Here is a 21,233-nt window from a genome sequence, read left to right as displayed (position 1 = left end):
TTACAGAAGTGTTTTGCATAGCTACACATGTATAACCTATATTGAATTGCTTACCTTCTCAATGAGGGTGGGTGGGGAAGGGAGAGAATGTGGAACTCAAAGCTTTGAAAATGAATACTAAAAGTTGTTTTTACATGCAACTAGGAAATATGACACATAGGCAATGGGGTATAGAAATCTATCTTGCCCTGTAAGAATATAGAAGGCAAGAAGATGAGATTGGGGGATGGGGTGAGAGAAGGGAGGGAAGATTGGAGGAAAGGGTAACCAGAATACACACTGTCCTGGTGAGGGGGGGGGAAGACAGAAGGAAAATCTGAAATTCCAAATTTTTTGCAAGTGAATATTGAAAACTGAAAATAAATTTAATTAGGAAAACATTTTTAATTTTTTTCAAAAAACCTGTTTGGTCTCTCTATAAAAATTCTAGTTGAGTTTGGGCCTAAGCTGTATTTTTCTTTGAGTCTTTGCTTGTAGATGTTTAAGAGTCATTCTGTTTCTGAATCTGTGTCTTGAGTATCCCTTTCATCGTAATAGCTTTTTCATGGTAGGATTCTTTTTGACTGCTCATTCTTCTACATTACTTCCTAAGTTTAAGACGTGATATTAAGGCTAGGCTGTGTACTTCTGGAGGGAATGTCTGGGCTGGTCCTACTACCGCCTTCTTAGGGGTATTGAGTATTGTGTTATTCCAGGCTCTCAGGGACAACTCAGGCTGAGCACCTGCAAGCTTTCAGTGCTCCCAAAGAGATCTGATCCAAGGCAAAGTATGATCACTGGCTCCTGGTCCAAGCAAAAGCAACCTGCTGCTGGACTCAGCCATTATCAGCCAGCTGGAAAGCTCTACTCATTCAGAGTTGTACAACTGCAAGCTTCCCTTTGGTCTGGGATTCTTGCCCTTCTTATTCTGCAGGCTTTAAACTGCTTCCCCACTCTGCTCCTAGAATTTGAGTCATACCAATACTGCTTGTTTCTGAACTTCTTCCCTACTAGACAAAGAACACCCAGGTCCTCTAGGATTCATGACCTCTTCTTAGCCCAGAATTCTACCCTTGGGAGGAGGCTCCTTCCTCAATCTACCTGGGATCTGTGAACCACTACTGGATACTGGGTGACCAAGCAGCCAGCTGGCACCTGTACAGCCCCAGTATGGGTCTAAGACCTCCCTCTTGCCCTGGTACATGGCTTCTCCCAGCTCTGGAGTGCTCTCTGCTTCTGGCCACCCCATGTTCACAGTGACCACAAACCTCTTCATCGCTTTATGCTAATCTGGGCTGGAAAACTGACTCTCTGTGACTTTTTCTTGGATATACCTAGTAAGATTCAATCTGCCTACTTACCTCTCCCCCCCATCCCCCTACCGCTCTGAAGGATTTTTGTGAGGATCATTATAGCAAATGTGAAAGTCCTTTGAAAAACTTTTTATCATTTAACTCTGAAAACTATAGTCTCTGAATGTTAACTGAATGATGGCTTAAGGCCTTCACATTAGCACAGCACATATGACCTAACTTATCACAAAAGGAATACATTAATGCCCACCTACAGCAGAATTTTACAGGTACCAAGAAGTGGCTCAGGTGATAGAGTGCTTGACTGAGTCAGGAAGACTGGAGTTCAAATCCTGCCTGAGACACTTATTAGCTGTATGACCACAGGAAAGTCACTTACTCTCTGTGCACCTCAGTTACCTCATCTGTAAAACAGGGATAATAATAGCATCTACTTTACAGTGTCATTATGAGAACTAAATGAGATAATTTATATGAAGTACTTTATAAAGAACCAGATGTTTGCTATTATTAATTTTTTGGTATTAAAACATGCATTTAAAAAAATATTTACAAGTGGCCTTGGGCCTCCCTGCTTGTTGAACCCTAGGCATCTGCCTAACTTGCATACCTCTAATTTGAGCACTAGTTATAAAGGACAAGGTAGCATTATTACCAAACTACCAAGTAGACAGTTTCTGCTTAGATATGTACTATTACAAAAAAAATTACAACCTCCCCTTAACCCCCCAAGAAAACCAACCAAATTTCTGAATAAGAGATCTGGTCTCCAGTCAGGAAGACCTCAGGTTCAAGTTCCACCTTTGACAAATAGTGGCTGTGTAGTCACCATTCAGTGCCCATTCAGTGTCCTAGGTGATTCTTTAAGACTATATAGCTTCCAGAATAGTTCCTGATCTGTACTGGTAGAGGGAGTTTCTATTAAGAAATCCTTGTATTAATAAAATCCCCAGACAAAATACAAAAAAACCCCCAAACATTTATACATGAAAATGTTTTAAATAGCAACATCCTATAAAAGTGGGAGAAAAAGAAATTAATTTCTGTAACTGCAATTTTTTGCAACTGCACTTGTGGGAAATAGGTTCTAGAGGTTATCAGTATCCATAACATGAAAATGAAGGAGTTGAGGAAAAGGGTCAAGTCAAAGGCATATGACAGCACATTCACTGAGGGTACCTATAAGCATAGCAAAACAAAAAGACACTAAGGTATGAATGAGCAATGAATGGGCAGCAACTTACCAGATAAACCCCAAATTGGATGAATGTGTAGGAGGATTATTTTGGGCCTAAACCTTTCTGTTGTCCCCTTTTTTATTACTCTTAAGAATAACTATACTCATTTGTGCCACTCTCTCCCTCCCCTTCACCCCCAGTTCCCTGCTCCTCCAGGGTATAAAATACATAGCATCAACATTATTTAGCAGCATGTAGCCGCACACCATGCCCTCACCCTCACCTCTGCAAGCTTCAGTATCTCATAGGGTATGGTTAAAAGCCATTGTTAAGGAAAAGAATACTAGGTTGACACAAGGAATATTCCAAACCAGAATATGGAATCCTCCACTGAGTTTCTCTTGAATACTCAGGAAAATAAAGTATAGTGAACTACTGAGCATGCAAGGCAGTTAGCCTTCAACTGCTTCATGATGGTAAAAACTGTTTCTACTTTACTGAAACAGTATTATTTACTTTCTCAGTTTACAAGTGCAGCGGGAAATAAATGAGAAGATTTGACATTTTTAAACATTCTCTCACCACCATGAAAACTGGAGAGAGAAAAAACTAAAAAGAATAAAGGGTAGTTTTACTTTATGTTGGTCCTTGGAAAGAGTATGAGAAGAGATATCACAAAGGCCTTCCTAAATTAGATTTTTTACGCTATTTTATTATTAAAAATATCCTTCTGTGTGTGGGAAAGGGTAGATGGAAGAACTCAAGGAGAATATTTGGTCCTATAATGTCATCTGTGTAATGACAGCAGAAACTCCATCCACAGACATACTCTTGAGCTACTTCAGGCACTGCAGTGTAATTCAAGTTCTGCTTGTAACACATTAAATATGTGACCTTAGGCAAATCATTAAATACCCCAAAGTCAAATCTCTTAAAATTTAAAGATAAATATTTGACCTGTATAGTTGACTAGAGGGAATTTACACCACAAGGAGTTCCTCATAACAATGTAATCCCAAGAATGGGGCAAAAAATCTAAATCAAATCAAAAAAAGTACCACATATAAAACATAACTCTCCCACACATACATTTGCATTGTAGAGCTGAAAGGGCCTTCAGAGGTGATTCAGTCTGATATTCCAGAGGGAGGGTGCAGAAGGGAGGAAGGTTATCTAGTCTTTTAGATTAAAAGAATCTTTGGGATAATCTAGTCCAACTCTCTCATTTTAGAGATTAAGAATTTCTACTGTACCACCGTACTTTATGGGGAGATTCAATAAGAAGTTTTTCTTTCCATCAAGCCTAAATTTTCTCCTCACAATTTCCACCCATCACTTCTAATTCTCCTTTCTAGAATTAAACAGAACAAATCATTCTACCAACTATGAATTATATGTTGTATTATCTAGCCCACATTTCCTTATCATTTATCACAAGAACAGTATATGAGTCTGTTAAATGTTTTGCTAAAATCTAAGCAAACTATTATTTGCAGAATGTCCTTGATCTAACAGAGTTAGAGTGCTTAGAACTAGGAACTTGGTCAGCAACCAAAGATGCCACCAAGGTCAACCACTGAAACCTGGGCCATCACCAGTTGTCTTTAATTTTGTTTTGCCACTAGAACTGGGTGTTAGGAATACAAAGTGAGGCTGACAACTTCATGACACTCTGCCTCACTAAAATCCAATTCACATTCAAGTCACCTCATGTGTGATTTCATTGGTCTTCTTAAAAAATGAAGGAGAAACAAAGCTTCTTTCTACACCTTCATCACCCAGACCCTTTAACAACACTTTCTAGAATTTTTACAAGAAATGAAGGTCAGTGACCTAATGTCTGCATCGTTTTACCCCTCCACGTTTTTTTTAAAAATAGGGATATTTGCTTTTTTTTATAATCCTATGGATACCTTTGCATGTTTTTCATAATCATCACTGACATAACAGCTCTAAATTTTTTTTTAGTACCTTAGGATGGAAGCTAGGCCCAATGATCAGAATTTATCAAGAGAAAAAATGGAGCTCTTCTTTTATCAGTATCTATCTTCGGTTTCAACTACGTATTAGTTATTTTCGTTCTGTCCCTTCTAATTCAAAGATCATTCTCCTCAGCAAGGAGAAGAAAACAAAAAGCTGAAGAGATTTGCTTTCTCTCATGCTTGTCTTTTGTCACTGTCCCAACCACCCTGAGCAGTCCCCTCTTTTCTATAATGTAGCTTAAAAAAATTACAACCCCTTTTTTGTTGTCCTTAGTTTTTCTCATTATCCTCAGCATTCTGTGACACTATTCTAAAAGGACAATTTTTTAAAGCATCCTGTTAAGTGTCTTGCCTTTCATCTTTCATTCTCCAGAAAACTTAGGTCAGTTGAGTTCCTCGTACATTTCACACAGATTTCTCTAAGATGGTTTTCCTCTCCTTTCCCTCAATTCCCTTTGTGTCTTTAGAAATTTATTCTTGAAAGTTCCCATAAATACCAAAATATTAGTATCAGCAAATTTTGTGGTAGCAAGCAAAACAAACCTTAGAAAGTGGATGCCTATCAGCTAACAAACATCACAAAGGTAATGAAATTTATAATCAAATATGTTATAAAAACTTGGGAAAACTTGTATGAATTGATATGGAGTGAAGTAAACTGAACCAAGTGAAAAATATACATAATAACTAAAATCATGTAAATGAAAACACTAAAATTTCACTTGGCTCTGATTAGTTGTAATACTCAATCTTGGTACAAGAATGATGATGACACCACCCTCCTCTCAACTGCAATTACCAATCTTGTAATCTGACACTGATTTGGCCATCATGCCTCTAAATTTTCCTTGAATGGTCCATGGCAGGGAGTAGGGAGAGGAAAGGTGATTAAAGGTAAATTACTAGTATAAAAACAAAGGACTATAAAACTTTTAAAGTTTGGTTTTTTTTTTTTAAGTTTCACAAAGACATCAGTCTTTTAAAATGTATTAACACTCTCGAGAATTTCCTCTGTTGGGACTTACTTTTAGGCCACTGGATCACACCCAACCTCTCTCTTAACTCTAAAATTTATTCTCCTAAAATAGCGGGTAAAAGCATATGCCCTTCTTTTTATCTCTATCACAAATTCTAAGATGAAATACAGGGAAGGGAAAATGCATTTATGTAGCACTTGCTACATGCCAGGTACTGTGGTAAGAACTTTACAAATATTATCACATTTGCATAGTCATTTCCTCTCAAGATTCTCATCATTTATAATACAGTAACCAACTCCTCCTTTCTGGTGAGACTAAGACCTTGTTGGTTCCTCCACCTTTTGAAGGAAATTATCATGAAAGCCTATCAAGATATTATAGGCTCCTCTATTTTTAAAGGGCAGTGCATGCTAGCCTATATCCAGTTAAACGTGGAAAGTTGTCCACTTACCCTTTAATATCATGCCTCTGTGCCAGTCTTATGATCTGTTTTCCAAACTCTCAGATATTTCTTCTCTGTCTAGGTTACTGGTAGTATATTTCACTGTCAACAGAACTTCTGTTTGTGTCTTTGTTATCTTAACCCAAATGTTCTCTGGTGCTATCTGGTTCTTGAATTTCTTCATATAAGCACTGATTCTTAATATACCAAGCTATCCTGCCCCTCCACCAAGGCTTTACTACACTGTTTCTTTTGAATATGGTAAATCTTTCAAGAGTAGTATTTAATCATGAGTCTCACCTTGCCAAGTCTCATTGACACAGCTGATATTAGCCTCTCTAATTTTTCTTATTACGCATACTATATATACATTTGTATATATAGAAATCTATGGTGATGTACAAATGGTTCCTTTTTTGGAGTTTTCTCTTATTAACTTCATTACTACTGTTTATAGTATCTAGTTGAGATAAAAAGGGACCTCTATCCATATCTGGGTACTACATTCTCAAAATATCTACCCACAATTTACTCACTCCTTGAAGTGAAGAAATGTTTCAGAATTAAAGCAATAACAATACTTAACCAGTGGGGGCCCATGATCTATCATTATTGTGACAATGGCATTAGAGGTAAGGGGTAGGAAAATTCTAACATTCTTAGATAATTTTAGATAAGGCAAAGTTTTTCAAAAGGAACTCTTAAGAAATTATTGGAAATGTAAAATAAATTCACAAAAGCAGAGAAACGCATTTGTAAAATACAGTTCACAGACTTAATGTTAGCCATTGATGAGATTGGCAAGAATAGCTTACTGGAGCACATCATCCCCAGTTCTTTTTCCTTACCTATTTGAAGTGTATGCTAAAATAAGCCATTCAATTTTCTTGCTGACAGTAAGTTTAGGTTAGTGGGAACTCCATGACTAGTAGAATCTTCAATCTTTCCCAGAATCTGAATCCTACTCTTATTTTCATATATAGATCTCTATGATTTATTTTCTGGTCCCTTTCTGTTTTATAAGCCATTTTATCTCCTTCAGAACCTGGACTACTCACTGCCTCCCTTACAGAAGAAAATATGTTCACTTTTTGGCTTGCCAAAAATCCTCCTCTAGACTTTCAGTGATATCACATTTACTTACTTCCTTTGGCCCTTTTGGGGGAGGTAGGAGTTCTAGAAAGCTCTTCTCTCATCTCTCTCTGACCTGTTTGGTGTGACTAAAGCACAGTAATTAATTAGTTATAAAGGGAGGTTCTATCATTCAGTGAAGATGTACTTTTTTGCCTTAATTCTAAACTAGCATCTGTACTTAATTTTCCTAGTGACCCTGTAGCCTATCAAGGCAGCATCTTTCCTAGAAACTATCTGAATAATATCAGCTGTCTACAATAGCTAAAATTAAATGATCTCAAACCTTTAGTTCATTCTGGGTTATCCTTTAAATTCTTATTTCCTATTTGTTTCCTCTAGTTCTCTATAGAGATGACTGACAGGTCCTCAGCTTTATTAAAAAAAAATCAAGACTTCCCCAGCTCAGGTCATCCCAGCTTTACCCAATTTTCCAGATTCTTTTGGAATCTGTGTGTCTATTTCTCCAAGGGAAGTAGTTTTTCCTATATACTTGGGAATATTAAAATGACAAAATAAATAAAACACCTTATTTTATCCACAGGAATAGAAGGGCCCTTTTCTCCTAACCACTTTAGACATCATTACATTATTATTTTTTCATCTGACCCAAACTCATCACTCCTGCTGCCCAGCTAGAGAGAACCATGAGAATGAGAACCATGAAGAGTTGTTCAACATGAATTCATACTGCTAAATTTCAACCTAACCTTTAGCAAGTGCACAGTAATCCCTTTTTATTCATTCCCAGTCTGCACTCCACAGAAAATATTACAGACTATCTTCTTAAACTCACAACTTCCTACCATCTAATCAATTTTGATCTTAGTGGATGACCTTGTTGCCTACTCTTTGAAAAGTGAAGAGATTATCTAAGAATCTTACATTTTCCATCAATTTCTATGAATTTTTGCTTTCAATTTCTGTCAGTAACAGAAAAAGAAAGATAACACTGTGGTATGGTGAAAATACTGGAGTAGATGTTGGATGATCAAGGATCTAACCCCCCATTAGAGAATGAACTCACTGATTCACCTCTGTCAGAGCTCTTTACCCAATTTCCCCAGCTGTAAAATGAGGTTGTACAGAAAGTCTTAAATCTCATCCTCTAATACTTAATGATTATGAATACCTCCTTTTCCTCATTATATGTACTTTTTTCCTCTACCTCCTAAAGATTCTATTTCTATGTATATTCCCCTACTTATCTGGTATTCTTGATATATTTCCTTGTGTTGATTTCTCCTACCTTCAAAAGCATGTACAGGTCTTTAAAAACAAACAAAAATTTTCTTTATACTCTAGCTACCTGAACTCAAGTTAAATTTTTCAGTCTGCTTATACTGCCCACATTTCACAGTCTAAGAATCAGAGGCTTCCAAACCATAACCGATCAAGATAACTCCAGGACAAAATACACAAAACAAGTGGTCATATCAGTCTTTGCTTGAAAACCACAAATGAAAGAGAACTCACCATCTCCAGAGGTGGTCCATTCTTTCTGAATAGAATAGCTCTAATTGGTAAAGCACTCCCCCTCCCCCACAATAACCTTAATTTTGCCTTTTAGAAACTTTTGCCTATTCTCCTTCCAGCTGTAATTTGTGATCCTAGTGAGGCCCTTTAGGGAGAGACAGAACAATTCTAATCCTTTTTCTCCTGACAACTCTTCCAAGTATTTGCAGTTTTCATATCACTCCTGTGTTTTCTATTCTCCAGGAAACTTGTCTTCATATCATACAATCTTAAGGCCTTTCACTATTCGGACTTTTCACTTTATTACCTCCAATTCCCTGCTTTTTAATCCTTGCATTCTACTGTTAAAGTCACCAATGATTTCTTTTTAGGTAAATACAAAAGGTTTATCTTAATATCTTATTCTACTTGATGCAATATTTGCTTTGTTGAGCTTCTACTTGAGATGCAGAGGATGAGGATCAGATAACCACTAGGCTCATATAACCTCAAAACCTCCAGTTAAGGAAGAAGTTCAGCTTCAATCTCATTTCTCACTTGGCCGTATTACTTTGGAACTTTTCCACTACTCTCATCCCATACCCCCCTCTTTCAGCTTCCTTTTGGGTACTGTCTTCTCCTATCAGACTGTAAGCTCCTTGAGGGAAGAGACTGTCTTTCTTTTTCCATATGTGTATGCCCAGTACTTGGCACGGTACCTGGCACATAGCAGTTACTTATATTTACTGGCTGACTACCTTTGTTCATCTCTTTATCATTAAATATTCTTTCCTCTGACTCCTAAATGTGGCAGTCCCATAAGGCTCAGACTGGCTTTCTCCTTTACTCTCTCTAAAGAGATTAGAAAAGTTCTAGATCTGGAGTCAAATAATAAGTGGGTCTATGTGATCATCATGGTTAAGGCACTCAAGCTCTCTGAGGCTGAGAATCCTCATTAAGCAAAATGGGAACAAGTTCCCTGATCCTACCTACTTCTAAAAATCCTTATAAAAGCACTTTGCAAACCTTACAATGCAAGAAAAATATCTATTACTATACATTTATTTCTTCAGAAAGTTCATCTTGTTATAGCTACAAATAACATTTTTGTGTAGAAGACTCCTAAAATTTTCAGCCTCCGTTCAATATTCTAGTTCCTTATTTCCAACTGCATTCAGGAGATTTCTATTTTCCCTGAATTTCATACATAATATGCCGCATACCAATCTTCACCATCTCCTATGAATATGCACCACGTCCATCCTCAATCATGTAGCAAAAATCAGTTGACTCCTTTTAAGATTTCCTTTGAAATGTTCTTTCATCCTTCATTCCAACTGTTATCACCCTTATATCTTTTATCACTAGATTCCTGAATTCTTGAAATAGCCTAATTGCTTTTCCATCCTCCAAATCCTCTCTTCTCTCACACTTCTCTCCACTGCAATCCACTTTGCTTTCTGCTGCCAGATTAACTTCATAAAATACCACTTTTATCATGTTCAAGAACCTATAAAAATTTCATGTTACTTATTATAGAATCCAAACTTCCTAATGTCCAAAATTCTTTATAGTCTTGCTATATTTTACCCACACAACCTAACTCCTTAAATCACATAATGTCAGAACTGACAGGTCTTACAGATCATCCAATCGAACTTCTCATTTTAGAGATGAAGAATATAGGCTCAGTAAAGGGAACTGAGACCTAAGTCACATGGCTAATTTATGGCACATCCAGAGCTACAATTCAATATTATTGACTTCTTAGCTTGGTATATTATTGAGAGCTCTTAAAGAGTGTGAGCATGAGTGAGTGAGTGTGTGAGTGAGTGTGAGTGTGTATGTGTTTGTGTATCATCTGATCCAATTAGTTTTGACTTCCAACCTAGTTCCCATCAGTATTCTATGTCACTACATCACCAACTCTGCATATAATTTGTTCCTGGTCACCCTTTCTTACAGGAATTAAATCTTCCAGTGAAGATTTCTCTGATGGCCCCAGTTTATAATCAATCCGTTCCTCCCCTGAATTTAGATTGCACCAATTTCTCTTACAACAATTTATCACACATTGTGCTGTTCTATTTTCTCTCCTCCTTCCTATAAACAATCTCCCTAAATAAGATCATAACTTTCAGAAAGATAGGGCTATATTTTTATTTCTCTCTTAGGCATGGCACATACATACTAAAAATATTATTTGTAAGAGATTCACACACTTAAATTGCTCATTTTAATCTAAACAGTTGCAGTTATATAAAAAGTCATTCCCATTTCTTAATAACATTTGGTATCTGTTTACACCTATGCTTCAGATGTCCCAATCAATTTATAAATTTACTTAGTGTCAGGAGGAATTTTATTTCTTCACAGTGCCTACTTGCTACACTATTCAATTTAATACATACATGTATTATACACTAAGCATCTGCTACTTTCAAGGCACTCTGCTAGAGATCCCCAAAAAAATGAAAACGACTCCCCATGACTCCTTTACCACATCCTCTCTAAGCTTAAGGTGACTTTTCCCCAGTCTTTGAAGACTTTTGGAAAGATTTTGGCCAACAACTACTCTTGCTATAATACCACAGCAAAAACTCCTAACCAAAAGCTTTATAAAAAAGAAAAGTACTTGCTTACATTCTTAGAAGTAAGCAGATGCAACATTTAAATAGATAAATTTGGGAAAAGAGCACTAAAAAACTAAGCAGATTAGGAAAAGTTCCCAATAGAGGGTGGCATTTGAGTTTAGTCTTGAAAGAAGTCAAAGATTCTAAGAGGGAGAGGTAAGAAGTGCATTACAGCCATGTGGGATAACTTATGCAAGGGCAGGTGGAGGCAGCAAGAATTGCCATGAAAGCAGTTACCTGCTCCTTAACCTAGCAGAAACATCATCACAGCTTCCCCTCCCCATCTCTGTTAATAACCATGAGAACCACATCTTGAGCTAAGTCTTGGGAGATAGACAATTTAAATGCAGACCTGTAGTGACCCCTTATCCTGAACCTCACCTATGCTATTCCCATTTCCTTTTACTTTCCCTTACGCTGACCACATAGTTGTCTTTTCTCATAGAGCAACATAAAAAAGACTGACCAGACCTGCTTTATAGTCGTTCTTCACCCTTGAGAGTACACATGCAGGGTTTTTTGGAGGAGCACTATAACCTGAAGTTATATGACCACAGTCAAGTTATTTTAGCTTTCTGGGACATGTGTTCTATCTTTAAAATTGAATAAAATGTCACTTGCCATTGCCAGTCTCCAAACCTTTTAAAAGCTTTGATTATGAACAACAGAATCACATAGCTAAAATACAGTCTTCAAAAGGTCAATCCCATCTAGATCTCTGATTCCAGGCATAACTTCACATAAACTAGTCAAAAAAAAATTTCTATTTTAAAATCCCAAATAATAGTACTTAATGATAATAGTGTCCAACAACTCTCAATTCTTCTAAACAACTCTTCTCCCTTAAAGTTCTCCCTTTAGCGTAAACAACTTTTTGGCTACTATGACCTATTTCCTCTTGATTCATCTTTGATAGACAAGTGTGCAATGCACTTGAAAATTACAAAAAACACACTAGTTAAATTCAATTTAATAACACCTCAGAGCATTATAGCCTCATATGAATTTGATAGGGAGCAAAAAACACTAAATTCCATTTTTTCTCTTTCCCTACCTCCAAAATTCAATTCATTTTAATAAAGAAAAGGGCAACGTGACAGCCTTGCAGTCAAAAAAAGACTTGGGTTCAAATGCTGATTAACTCATGCGTGCCGATGACTGGGCAAGTCATAATCTCCAGATGCCCAAATACATTCCTTTTAAATTTCAGATTAGTTGTTGACCTGCAGAGCTGGAGGAAGTTTCCACACTGGAAATTCTCAATACCAATGAAATCAAAGATCCACATCCATCCCTTTCCTCCACCACTCCCCACCCAAAATTCTAAAATTCTAACTTACGTCAAAATACAGGATTTTTTTTCAATTTTCAATTGTAATTTTAAGAGAAGCTAAACATTTACTTTTCTGTATGTTTCAACATTGAAAAAAAAGAAAACATCCTCATTGCTAATGAGTTATTATTACATTCAACATCCACTGAATACTGGTGACATAATAGCTAAAATTGCTTAATTACTAGTGAACACGTTAGCATCATTTGTAAATCCAAAAGAAGATTTCTGTGCAAAACTGTTGTTTAATAATTTAAAAGTGATAAAAAGAAATAAAAATATAAAAAATCCTTAACTCTGAAAATACTAATGTCTTTGAAAACTCCAAACAAATCTTGTGATGTGGTTTTGTAAATTTAAGAATAAGAAGTTAAACTACAATAATTCAAAGAAATTAAGCAAAACAAAACAAAAAAGATCATCATTTTCCAGTACATGAGGTTTACAATAAAGAGATAAGCTATTCCATGTAGACTAGAGCTTCATTTACATGTAAAAGACAAGATTTTGCCAAATTCTCAGAGTTCTCTGATAAAAATATTCTAAGTATGTTAGTATCCAAAAGATTTAATCTGCAAGCATGTAATGAAGAAACTTTAATGTGATGCAGAAATGACAGGAAAGAAATTATCCATGGATGGAGTCTAATTACTGAAAAATTATTAAAATAAAAGAATGAAAACATTTACAGAAAAAATGGTTTTCCAGATAATATGTAACCTATCATATAAAAAAGTAGTTCCTCCCATCTCCATATGGGAAAGAATCAAAGCTTTTATCTACAGATACTTATAATTAGTATAACTGTAAATACAAGTTCTAGATAACTCACTATAGCAGCCATATTAGATTCAAATGTACATTAAACATTTATTTTTAAAGGCACTTCTACAATGTTACTGGAACTGTGATATATTTCACAAAATTCTTAGGTCCATGCTATGGAATTACATTATAAACCATGTTATAATGCTATCCTCCCAATATTTTCAATAACTAAAGCCTGATGAAGCTAGTCTAAGATGAAAGAATCAACTGCTATAAAGAGAATGATAGAATCTTGAAGCTGAAAGAAACCTTGAGGTTATCTCTCTAACCAGTGGCTAAAGCAATTATCTTTTTTCATCTACCTTGTACTCATCTAACTTTCACTATTTTTAGAGTTGGAAGGGACCATCACTAGACCAACTCATACAAAAAAGGAACACCCACCATAACACATCCAAAAATTGTTGTCCAGTATCTGCTTGAAATCTCCAAGGAGGCAGAACCCTATTACCTCTGGAGGTAGCCCATTCCACTTCTGGAGTTTGAATTGTTAGGAAGTTTTTACTATTTCTATCTCAGAACAGCTCTAACTGCTGTGAAGATTTTTCTCATACTAAGTCAACATCCACCTCTTTCTTTCAACAGTTCTCAAACAATGTTACAGTCACACAAATAAAGGGGAGAGGATGGAGAGAGAACCACCAGACCATTAAGTCATATTTATTCAACACTTACTATGTGTCAGGCACTATATTAAAATATTGGGAATACAAAAGAAGACAAAAAAGACAAAGTTCCTGTCCTTAAGGAACTTACATTCTAATAGAGAAGACAACATGTACAGCACTTGGTAGATGTAGTACATATTCAGTATAGGTGGAACATAATGTGAAAGTGGATGGGACCATAAATAAATTTTATTTATTTGTTTATTGATTCTCATCTTCAGCAGAATACAAATCAACATTTTAAAAAGCTAGCTCTTTATAATAATAATTTAAGAAAAACAAATTCCACTGAAATATCTATTGAATAGAAATATAAATTATATAGTACTTCCAACAATCAATTAACAGTGAAAGAAGAAAATTCACTGAGTTCCACTTTTCATACAACTTTTCCTCATATTGTAGCCTATTTCCATTACTATGCATGTACCATTCAAATGTTCATCATTAAGTATAAAAACCTAAAGGAAACTGCAAGCTAAATGGTATTCTAAAATTCAGATTTTAAAAACTAAACTCCACATTAGAGTTACTTTAGATACACAGGCAAAAGAAATGTTTCAATCCCTGTAGTCACTCTCAGAAATTAAAAAATAATTATATTGAAATAAATAGCATACTTAAAAGAAAATCTCTCATCTCCTAAATGAAATAACTAATTTCACTATCAAATACAAAACAAAAAATTAACAGCAACACCCGCATTTTTAAAGTAACCTCCTATTAGAAAACCAAAAATATACCTTAAAATATTTGAAAACTGTTTGCTACTGGTAAACCTCAATCTTACATGATTCAAAGAATCTAACTTCACACATACAACTTGATTTAAAGAAAACCCTTTAAAATTCTTTTATATAGAGATGTTCTACGAGCAATAACACTGAAAAACCAGCATTTTCTAATAAAAACAAAATTCAAATAAAACATTTTTACAAATTACAACAAGTTTCACTTTTGTGTGGAAAGAATTTTTAACTTGTAAGGTATGCCATAACCTGTAGTTTCTGTTTAGGAAACACACTGTCTCACTCCACAAGAAAACTTCATGATCTGTGCCTAATTGATACTGTATTGATCTAATGGACAATCCTAAATGAAAAAGAACTACTTGCCTGTTGTTTCTGATATGCAGTGTTTGGATTTATCTTTGATTCCAACAGTAGTGACCCTAAAAGGTGACAAGAATAACACATTTAAAATTTCAACTTTAAAAACTAAACCAAAACAAATAACAATTCAAAACACATGAAAAATTCTCATGACTCTTCAGCCAACTAGACATCTGTTTTGAAGTAAAGAAATATGTTCCAATTCACATTTTCTCTCCACACGGAGCAAACACATTTAAAATACAACTCTTATTTCCCACACCTCCATCTCAGTCCAGCATTAAAAAACAAGAGGGAAAATTAAGGAAACCAAATGACAATTAATAATCAACTGAAACCAAAATTTTTTAAATCCCACATGCTTATTTTGGGCCAAAATTAAAAAAAAAACCCAACTCAACATTAATATCCGACCACACTATAGTAACAAAATCTTATATCAATACAGTATTTCATTTATTCATCTCATGCAATGAGAACAAAATCTGAAATACTCTGTGTTCCAGGCAGAATTTTGTGGCTATTTAAAATGAACTACGGTGCCTACTATGTAGTAGGAGATACAGACACAAAGCAGAAAACAATCCCTTTTCTGGAGGAACTCCCTTACGATTTAAAATAAAAGGCGCAGGTGAGGGTCGAGGAGAGAAATAAGCCCCAGCTTGATGTAAAATTTCTCTCCCGAACAGCTCCCATTTTTGCGGCGGCGATGTTCCTGCGCCCCCAGTCACGGTGGCTAAGTGACTGCGGGGCGCTCCGGCCGGGCTGTCCAGCCTCTCCATCGCGGCCTCCACAAAGGCTCCCTCCGGGGCTCCCTCAGACCTCAGTGTGTGCGTGTGTGCATGTATCGCGGCAACAGGCTGCGGTAACCGACACCAGGCCCGGGCAGGCTGCTGGACTTCCCCAGCACCTGTCGGGGCTGGCAACGGGGGAGTTGGGTAAAGAACACGCAAGGGTTAAAAAAAAAAAGAATGTCCTACCCACCAAAGTTTTATGACCCGTCCCAGAAACAAAATCAACAGGGGAAAAAAATCCACAGGGAGCCCAGCTTTCAAGCAGGGAACCCTGGAGCACTTCCTCTCTTCCGCCCCACGACCCAGACTTGGGGGGCTGCAGTGGAAGGAGGGTGGGGAACCATAAACAGCGGCTAATTATGGAGCGAACAGGGGAAGGCAGGGCCGCCCGCACCGTGGGTACGAGGCCCCGCATCAGGAAGCAGGGAGGCCTGGGGCCTAAACCAGCCCCGCCACCCCCAGATCCTTACCGTCGGACTCGGCCCGCACCAGGAGCGACATGCCCTTGAGCCGCTCCACGTAGGTGGAGGAGACGTGCCCGGTGCCCCTGTCGTCCCATTGCCGGTCCTCGTTCAGGGTATAGACCTTCACCCGCCGCCGCGTATCCGACATGGTGGCTGGCCGCTGCGCCCCCCCCCCCTCCGGCCGCCCCCGCCTCCTCCTCGCTAGTCTAGTCCGAGTATCTCAGTCCCGGGAGCACGCCGCGGCAGCGACGGCGGCTCCGGACAGGCCCCTCTTCACCATGGCTCCGGGGAGCGGTCGCACGCAGGGGTGACCACAGCTCACCGAGCCCCCCGGCACCCCTGTCCGCGCTAACTTTCACCTTCTCCCCTCCCTCCCCCCCGCTCGCAGACACCCACCCTCCCTCCGCCCACCCCCCTGAAACCCCCCCGGGGGCTCGCTCGCTCTCCCGCCGCCGCCGCCGCCACTGCCGCCGTAACTACTACAAGTCCGCCATCTTGTAACCCGACTCTCTCTGCCTTTCTCTTCCTCCTCCAGCGGGCTCGCACGGGCTGCCCTAGCAGGGGCTACGGCGGCCGACGAGCTCAAAGCAAGGCGCCCGACTGCTAGTCCCGCACGCGCTTCCTGGGGCCAGTGCCGCAGGCAGGAGAAGCGTTCTCGCGAGCTGGGAGGAGGCGGGTGGGGGGAGGAGGAGGAGGAGGAGGAGGAGGAGGAGGATCAGAGTGAGGCCGTGAATACGAGGGGGCGGGGCGACTTCTGCTCCAGGCTTTTTCTACGTCCCGGCTCCGGCTCCTCTGGATGGAGTCTCCCGGGAACTCCGTCTGAGGCCCGGGGCGGACAAACGAACCCAGGAATTGGTTTAGACTCGCGGGTTTGTAGGAGGCGGGCGGGGGCGACGGCATTGAGGGGCCGCCCCATTCCCCGTCAGACGGAGAGGGCCGGCGGGCTGCGTGCTGACTGGAGGGGCCCCAGGAGGGGTGTGTGTGTATGGGGGAGGGGACTTCCTCCCAAAGTGGGGGCGCCGCTCAGGACCGCGGAGGCGGCGAGGACCAGGAATGCTCTTACGACGCGCTCCAGGGAGACTCGAGAACGTGGAACCTCCCCTCCCCCTCCCTGCTGCCCGGGACTCTCCTGACGGGTCCCCGAGGACGATGGGGGCAATCGGACCAGATGTTGTGAGAACCGAAGTCCCGGGTGGTTGTTGCCCTTCGGTCCCAGGTTTTGGTCGGCCTTTGGTGTTCTTGTTTTGATAAAATTGGATGAGCAGGGCATCGTGGGAGTTGTAGTCTTGTTTAAAAAAAAACCTCCTGAAAATAACCGTTGAACCTAGGTTGGATAAAGCCAAAGTATTTCGTGTACCGAGAGCCTGGAATGACAAGACCAGGATGGACCGGTTTTAAATAGGGTCCTCCCTGGATGTTGCACCTTGGTTCGACTTAGAAAAGCACCTCATGGAGATGCAACCCCCCCCCCACACACACACAAAGTGGTGTGTAACAAGCTATGCAAAAGAGTTTTTTCATAGAGGTTATTCTTTACAGCTTCAGCTTAGTCTTAATACAGCCAGCAAATGCGGCTTGCATTTTAGGGGGAAGGGGTTCGAAGAGGCGAATTGAAATAATCTTTCTGCAACCGAACCTTTTTTCCAGCGGTTGGAGATAGAGCAACCATGCAAAGAAAGCAGCTGCCTTGACTTGCTACCCTGGCTAGTTACCTTTACACGCTATAATAACTCGCCTAATGTTCATAATTCTTTCTGTTCACTGAAAATCTTGAGCTTGGTCATGAGAGCGAAATAAAGGGGGGCGTGCTGAATTGGGAGTCGGGTGGGGAGGTAACCTGTATGAGCCCTAGTTTCCTAACATGTAAAATAAGGATAACAATATTTGAAGTACTAACTCTGTTGTGAGACATAGAATAGTTTATAAAAGATGGCTCAGAAGTCTTAGTGCAGTTTTAAGCAAGTTTTTATGTTATTGTGCTTTAGTAGCTTAAAATTTCACTAAGACTTTCAGACAACCTTGTATAAAATACTATTTAAATATGAGCTGTTATTATCTGTCATCCCCAGATTATAAGCCACTGAGGGTACATATTTTAGACTCTTCAGTTGTTCCCCGGGATCCTTTTTTTTCCCCTTTCCGCTTTTTTTATTTTTTTTTCTGAGGCAATTAGGGTTGAATAGCTGGTAAGTGTCTAGGGTGGGATTTGAATTCGGGCCCTCTTGACTCCAATGCTTACGCTGCATCCACTTCACCATCTAGCTGACCCTCTAGGATTCTTTCAAGAACAAGAAGTTTTGGAATTCTCCTACAAAAGAAATAACTTACCTCAAATCTCTTCTTAGACTGATAATTTATATTAGTCTGAGAGAGGTTGTTTAACTTACTCTGTGCTGGAAAATCATTTATTCATTGAGCTCTTGCTAAGTACAATGGGGGATATTGTACATACTACTAGCCAACATTTTTATAAGTACTTTGTGGTCACCATATCTAATTTTATTCTCATAACAACCTTTTGAATTGTCTACTACTGGACCTTGCTGAGGGAAGTTAGGTTCTGCTTTGACCCTTCACCGAGTATTTGTCTAAACTTAAGTCCTATTGCTATTTTGCCAGGGATGTTTCTTTTACTTCTGACCCTTAGAACTCAGCTTCCTCTTTCCTAACTACTTTACTATTGACAAGCTCCGGTCCCTGGCTTCCTTGACCCAGCTGATCCTGGACCCACAATAACATTCCCCATATCACCTCAGTCATTTGCCTTGGAATATTCCTGGAATATTCTGGAGGCCCTACATTTGGGTGACAAGACCTAAAGTAGGGAGTAGAAATACATATATATTTTACAGATGGGAAAATTGAGCTTTGGAGAAGTAAAGTTATTTGCCTAGGATTTACTGAATGGCAGCTCCAAGACTACCAATTTCTTTTGACTCCAAATCCAGTGCTGTTTCCACCATACCACAGAGTCTGGTCTCTACGGAACCTTACAGTTCAGTTGCAGTGATGAAATGTATACAAAGAACATTAAGGCAGTGTGCATCATATTTCCACTTATACCAAATGCCAAAGCAACACAAGATAATTTTACCAGGTGCTGAAGTGTTAAAGATAAGATTGTCCCTACCCACTAGGAGCTTACAATTTAGGATGGGAACAATGTATACACAAAATAGTGTTCTAAGTGCATAAGAGAGAAACTGTTGCCATTTGGAGCTCTGCAGTCCTGGGTTTGGAATGCTAGGCGAAAGAGTTTGGGTTTTGTTCAATTAGTGGGTCAGGCAAAGGAGCTGGTGGCTTGAATGGAGGTGTTGCAAGGGGTTTTGGTTTGCAATTCTCTCTAAATGGCATTGTAGACATTATGTGAAAGCTTCTATTTTGTAATTGTAGGGCATCATGATCAGTTTTTTAAATGAATTTTTTACCAGTTGGAAAATTGGAATCTAAGAATGATTGTCATCTGAGCAAGTTCATTGCTTATGCTGCCTTGACACAGTAGCTAAGAATATGTGATTATCTAACAACATCTGAAAACTGAACATATTCAGCCAATGAGTTTCTGCTTTTGTACTGCAGGCCTTGTGAGATTTATTGTGCTTCATCATGTAAGATGAAATAAGACCTTCTTTATTGATTTACCTAATTTGTAAACAGAGTTTACAATGAATCAAGGTTATGAAGGAAGTTTACCTATTCCTAAGCAACTCCCAGTCTGTCTTAATACTGATTGTCTACATGTTTGTATATCTTGTTTGTTCAGAGTAGTTTTCATGTTGTCTTCCCCATTATGCTATGAGCTCCTTGAAACCAAAAACTGTCTTTTGCCTTTTTTTAAATATCCCTGGCACAAAAATGCTTAATAAATGCTTGTTGACTTACTATCCAGTCAAGTATGTTTCACATGAAAGCTTAATTTCTTGTGAAGAAACAACTTTTAAACCAAATATAGAAAACTTAAATGTGTAATATAAATGTAATGTCCTCAGAAATGTTTGGATTGTATGTGACTAATAGCTTAAATCAAATATTTGTCTAGTCTTGACTATATCAGCCTATGTAAACTATGATTTCTAGCTAGAAATACAATGGTGCAAACATTTTGTTGTTGGTAGATAATCTATCCAAATCAACTAATAGGATCATAGATTTAGAGTTGGAAGGGACCTGAGAGGCAATTTGACTCTAACCTCCTCATTTTACAGATGAAATAGTTGAGGCTGAGAGTTTAATTATCTGGCTGAGGGTAAACCCAACTGGTAAATGTCTGAAACAGAATTTGAACTCTGATCTCTCTGACTTTAAGCTTAGCCTTCTATCCACTATGCTAACTAGTTGATCATATTTTTGAAGAATACTGTACTTATAAAGGTTGTTATATGAAGTGCCCTGGCACTTTTTGTTAGCTTTAAAAATTGATTAGAAGACTCAAGAGTCTCTACTTTGACCAGTCCAATATGTAGTATTTTTTCTAAAAATTCACTTATTTAATTTTCACTTCCAAATTTCCTTTCTCCTCCTACTCTCACAGCCATTGAGAATAAAAAAAAAAACATTTTAAATATGTATAGATATCCAAAACGAATTTCCTCCTTAGTCATGTTCTAAGAACCAATATATAGTCGTAATTGAATTTTTAAAACATTATACTGTAGATTTGGTTGACAAATATTAAACTAAAAATACATAAAAGTTGACTTATAATAAGAAATTCAATTTAATAAGTAGGCAACATGCATAAGGCTAAAGAAGAGGTTTTTATATTTATTATTAGGTAAATATCTAACAATATCATGCATTGTGCGCTATTGATGTTCATGGCAAAAAGAGAAAAAACTTGAGAGTATCTTGACCCTCTAAAATGAGATGGTTGCTCAGATCAAAATTTAAGCATGTAATAATAAGTAGGACTCTATGGTATAATGTAGAATTTTGATTTTC

General features: G+C 38.4%; 1 protein-coding gene across 2 annotated transcripts in view; it reads right to left on the bottom strand.

Annotated features, from left to right (window-relative positions):
* The window catches only part of PPP4R3B (protein phosphatase 4 regulatory subunit 3B), an 86,584-nt gene extending 70,114 nt beyond the window's left edge, over positions 1 to 16,470 (bottom strand). For both annotated transcript variants that reach the window (XM_072635520.1, XM_072635519.1), the window contains exons 1-2: positions 16,299 to 16,470; positions 15,038 to 15,093 (exon numbers count right to left, since the gene is read on the bottom strand). In XM_072635520.1, the coding sequence (XP_072491621.1) occupies positions 15,038 to 15,093; positions 16,299 to 16,440 (198 nt within the window). In that variant the 5' untranslated portion in view covers positions 16,441 to 16,470. The remainder of the gene's footprint in view (positions 1 to 15,037; positions 15,094 to 16,298) is intronic.
* Between the last annotated feature and the right edge of the window lie 4,763 nt (positions 16,471 to 21,233).

The sequence above is a fragment of the Notamacropus eugenii genome, chromosome 1 (assembly GCF_028372415.1).
Source record: "Notamacropus eugenii isolate mMacEug1 chromosome 1, mMacEug1.pri_v2, whole genome shotgun sequence".
Taxonomy (NCBI): domain Eukaryota; kingdom Metazoa; phylum Chordata; class Mammalia; order Diprotodontia; family Macropodidae; genus Notamacropus; species Notamacropus eugenii.
Note: the sequence above shows the minus strand (reverse complement) of the source record. Positions and strands in the feature narration are given on the sequence as shown.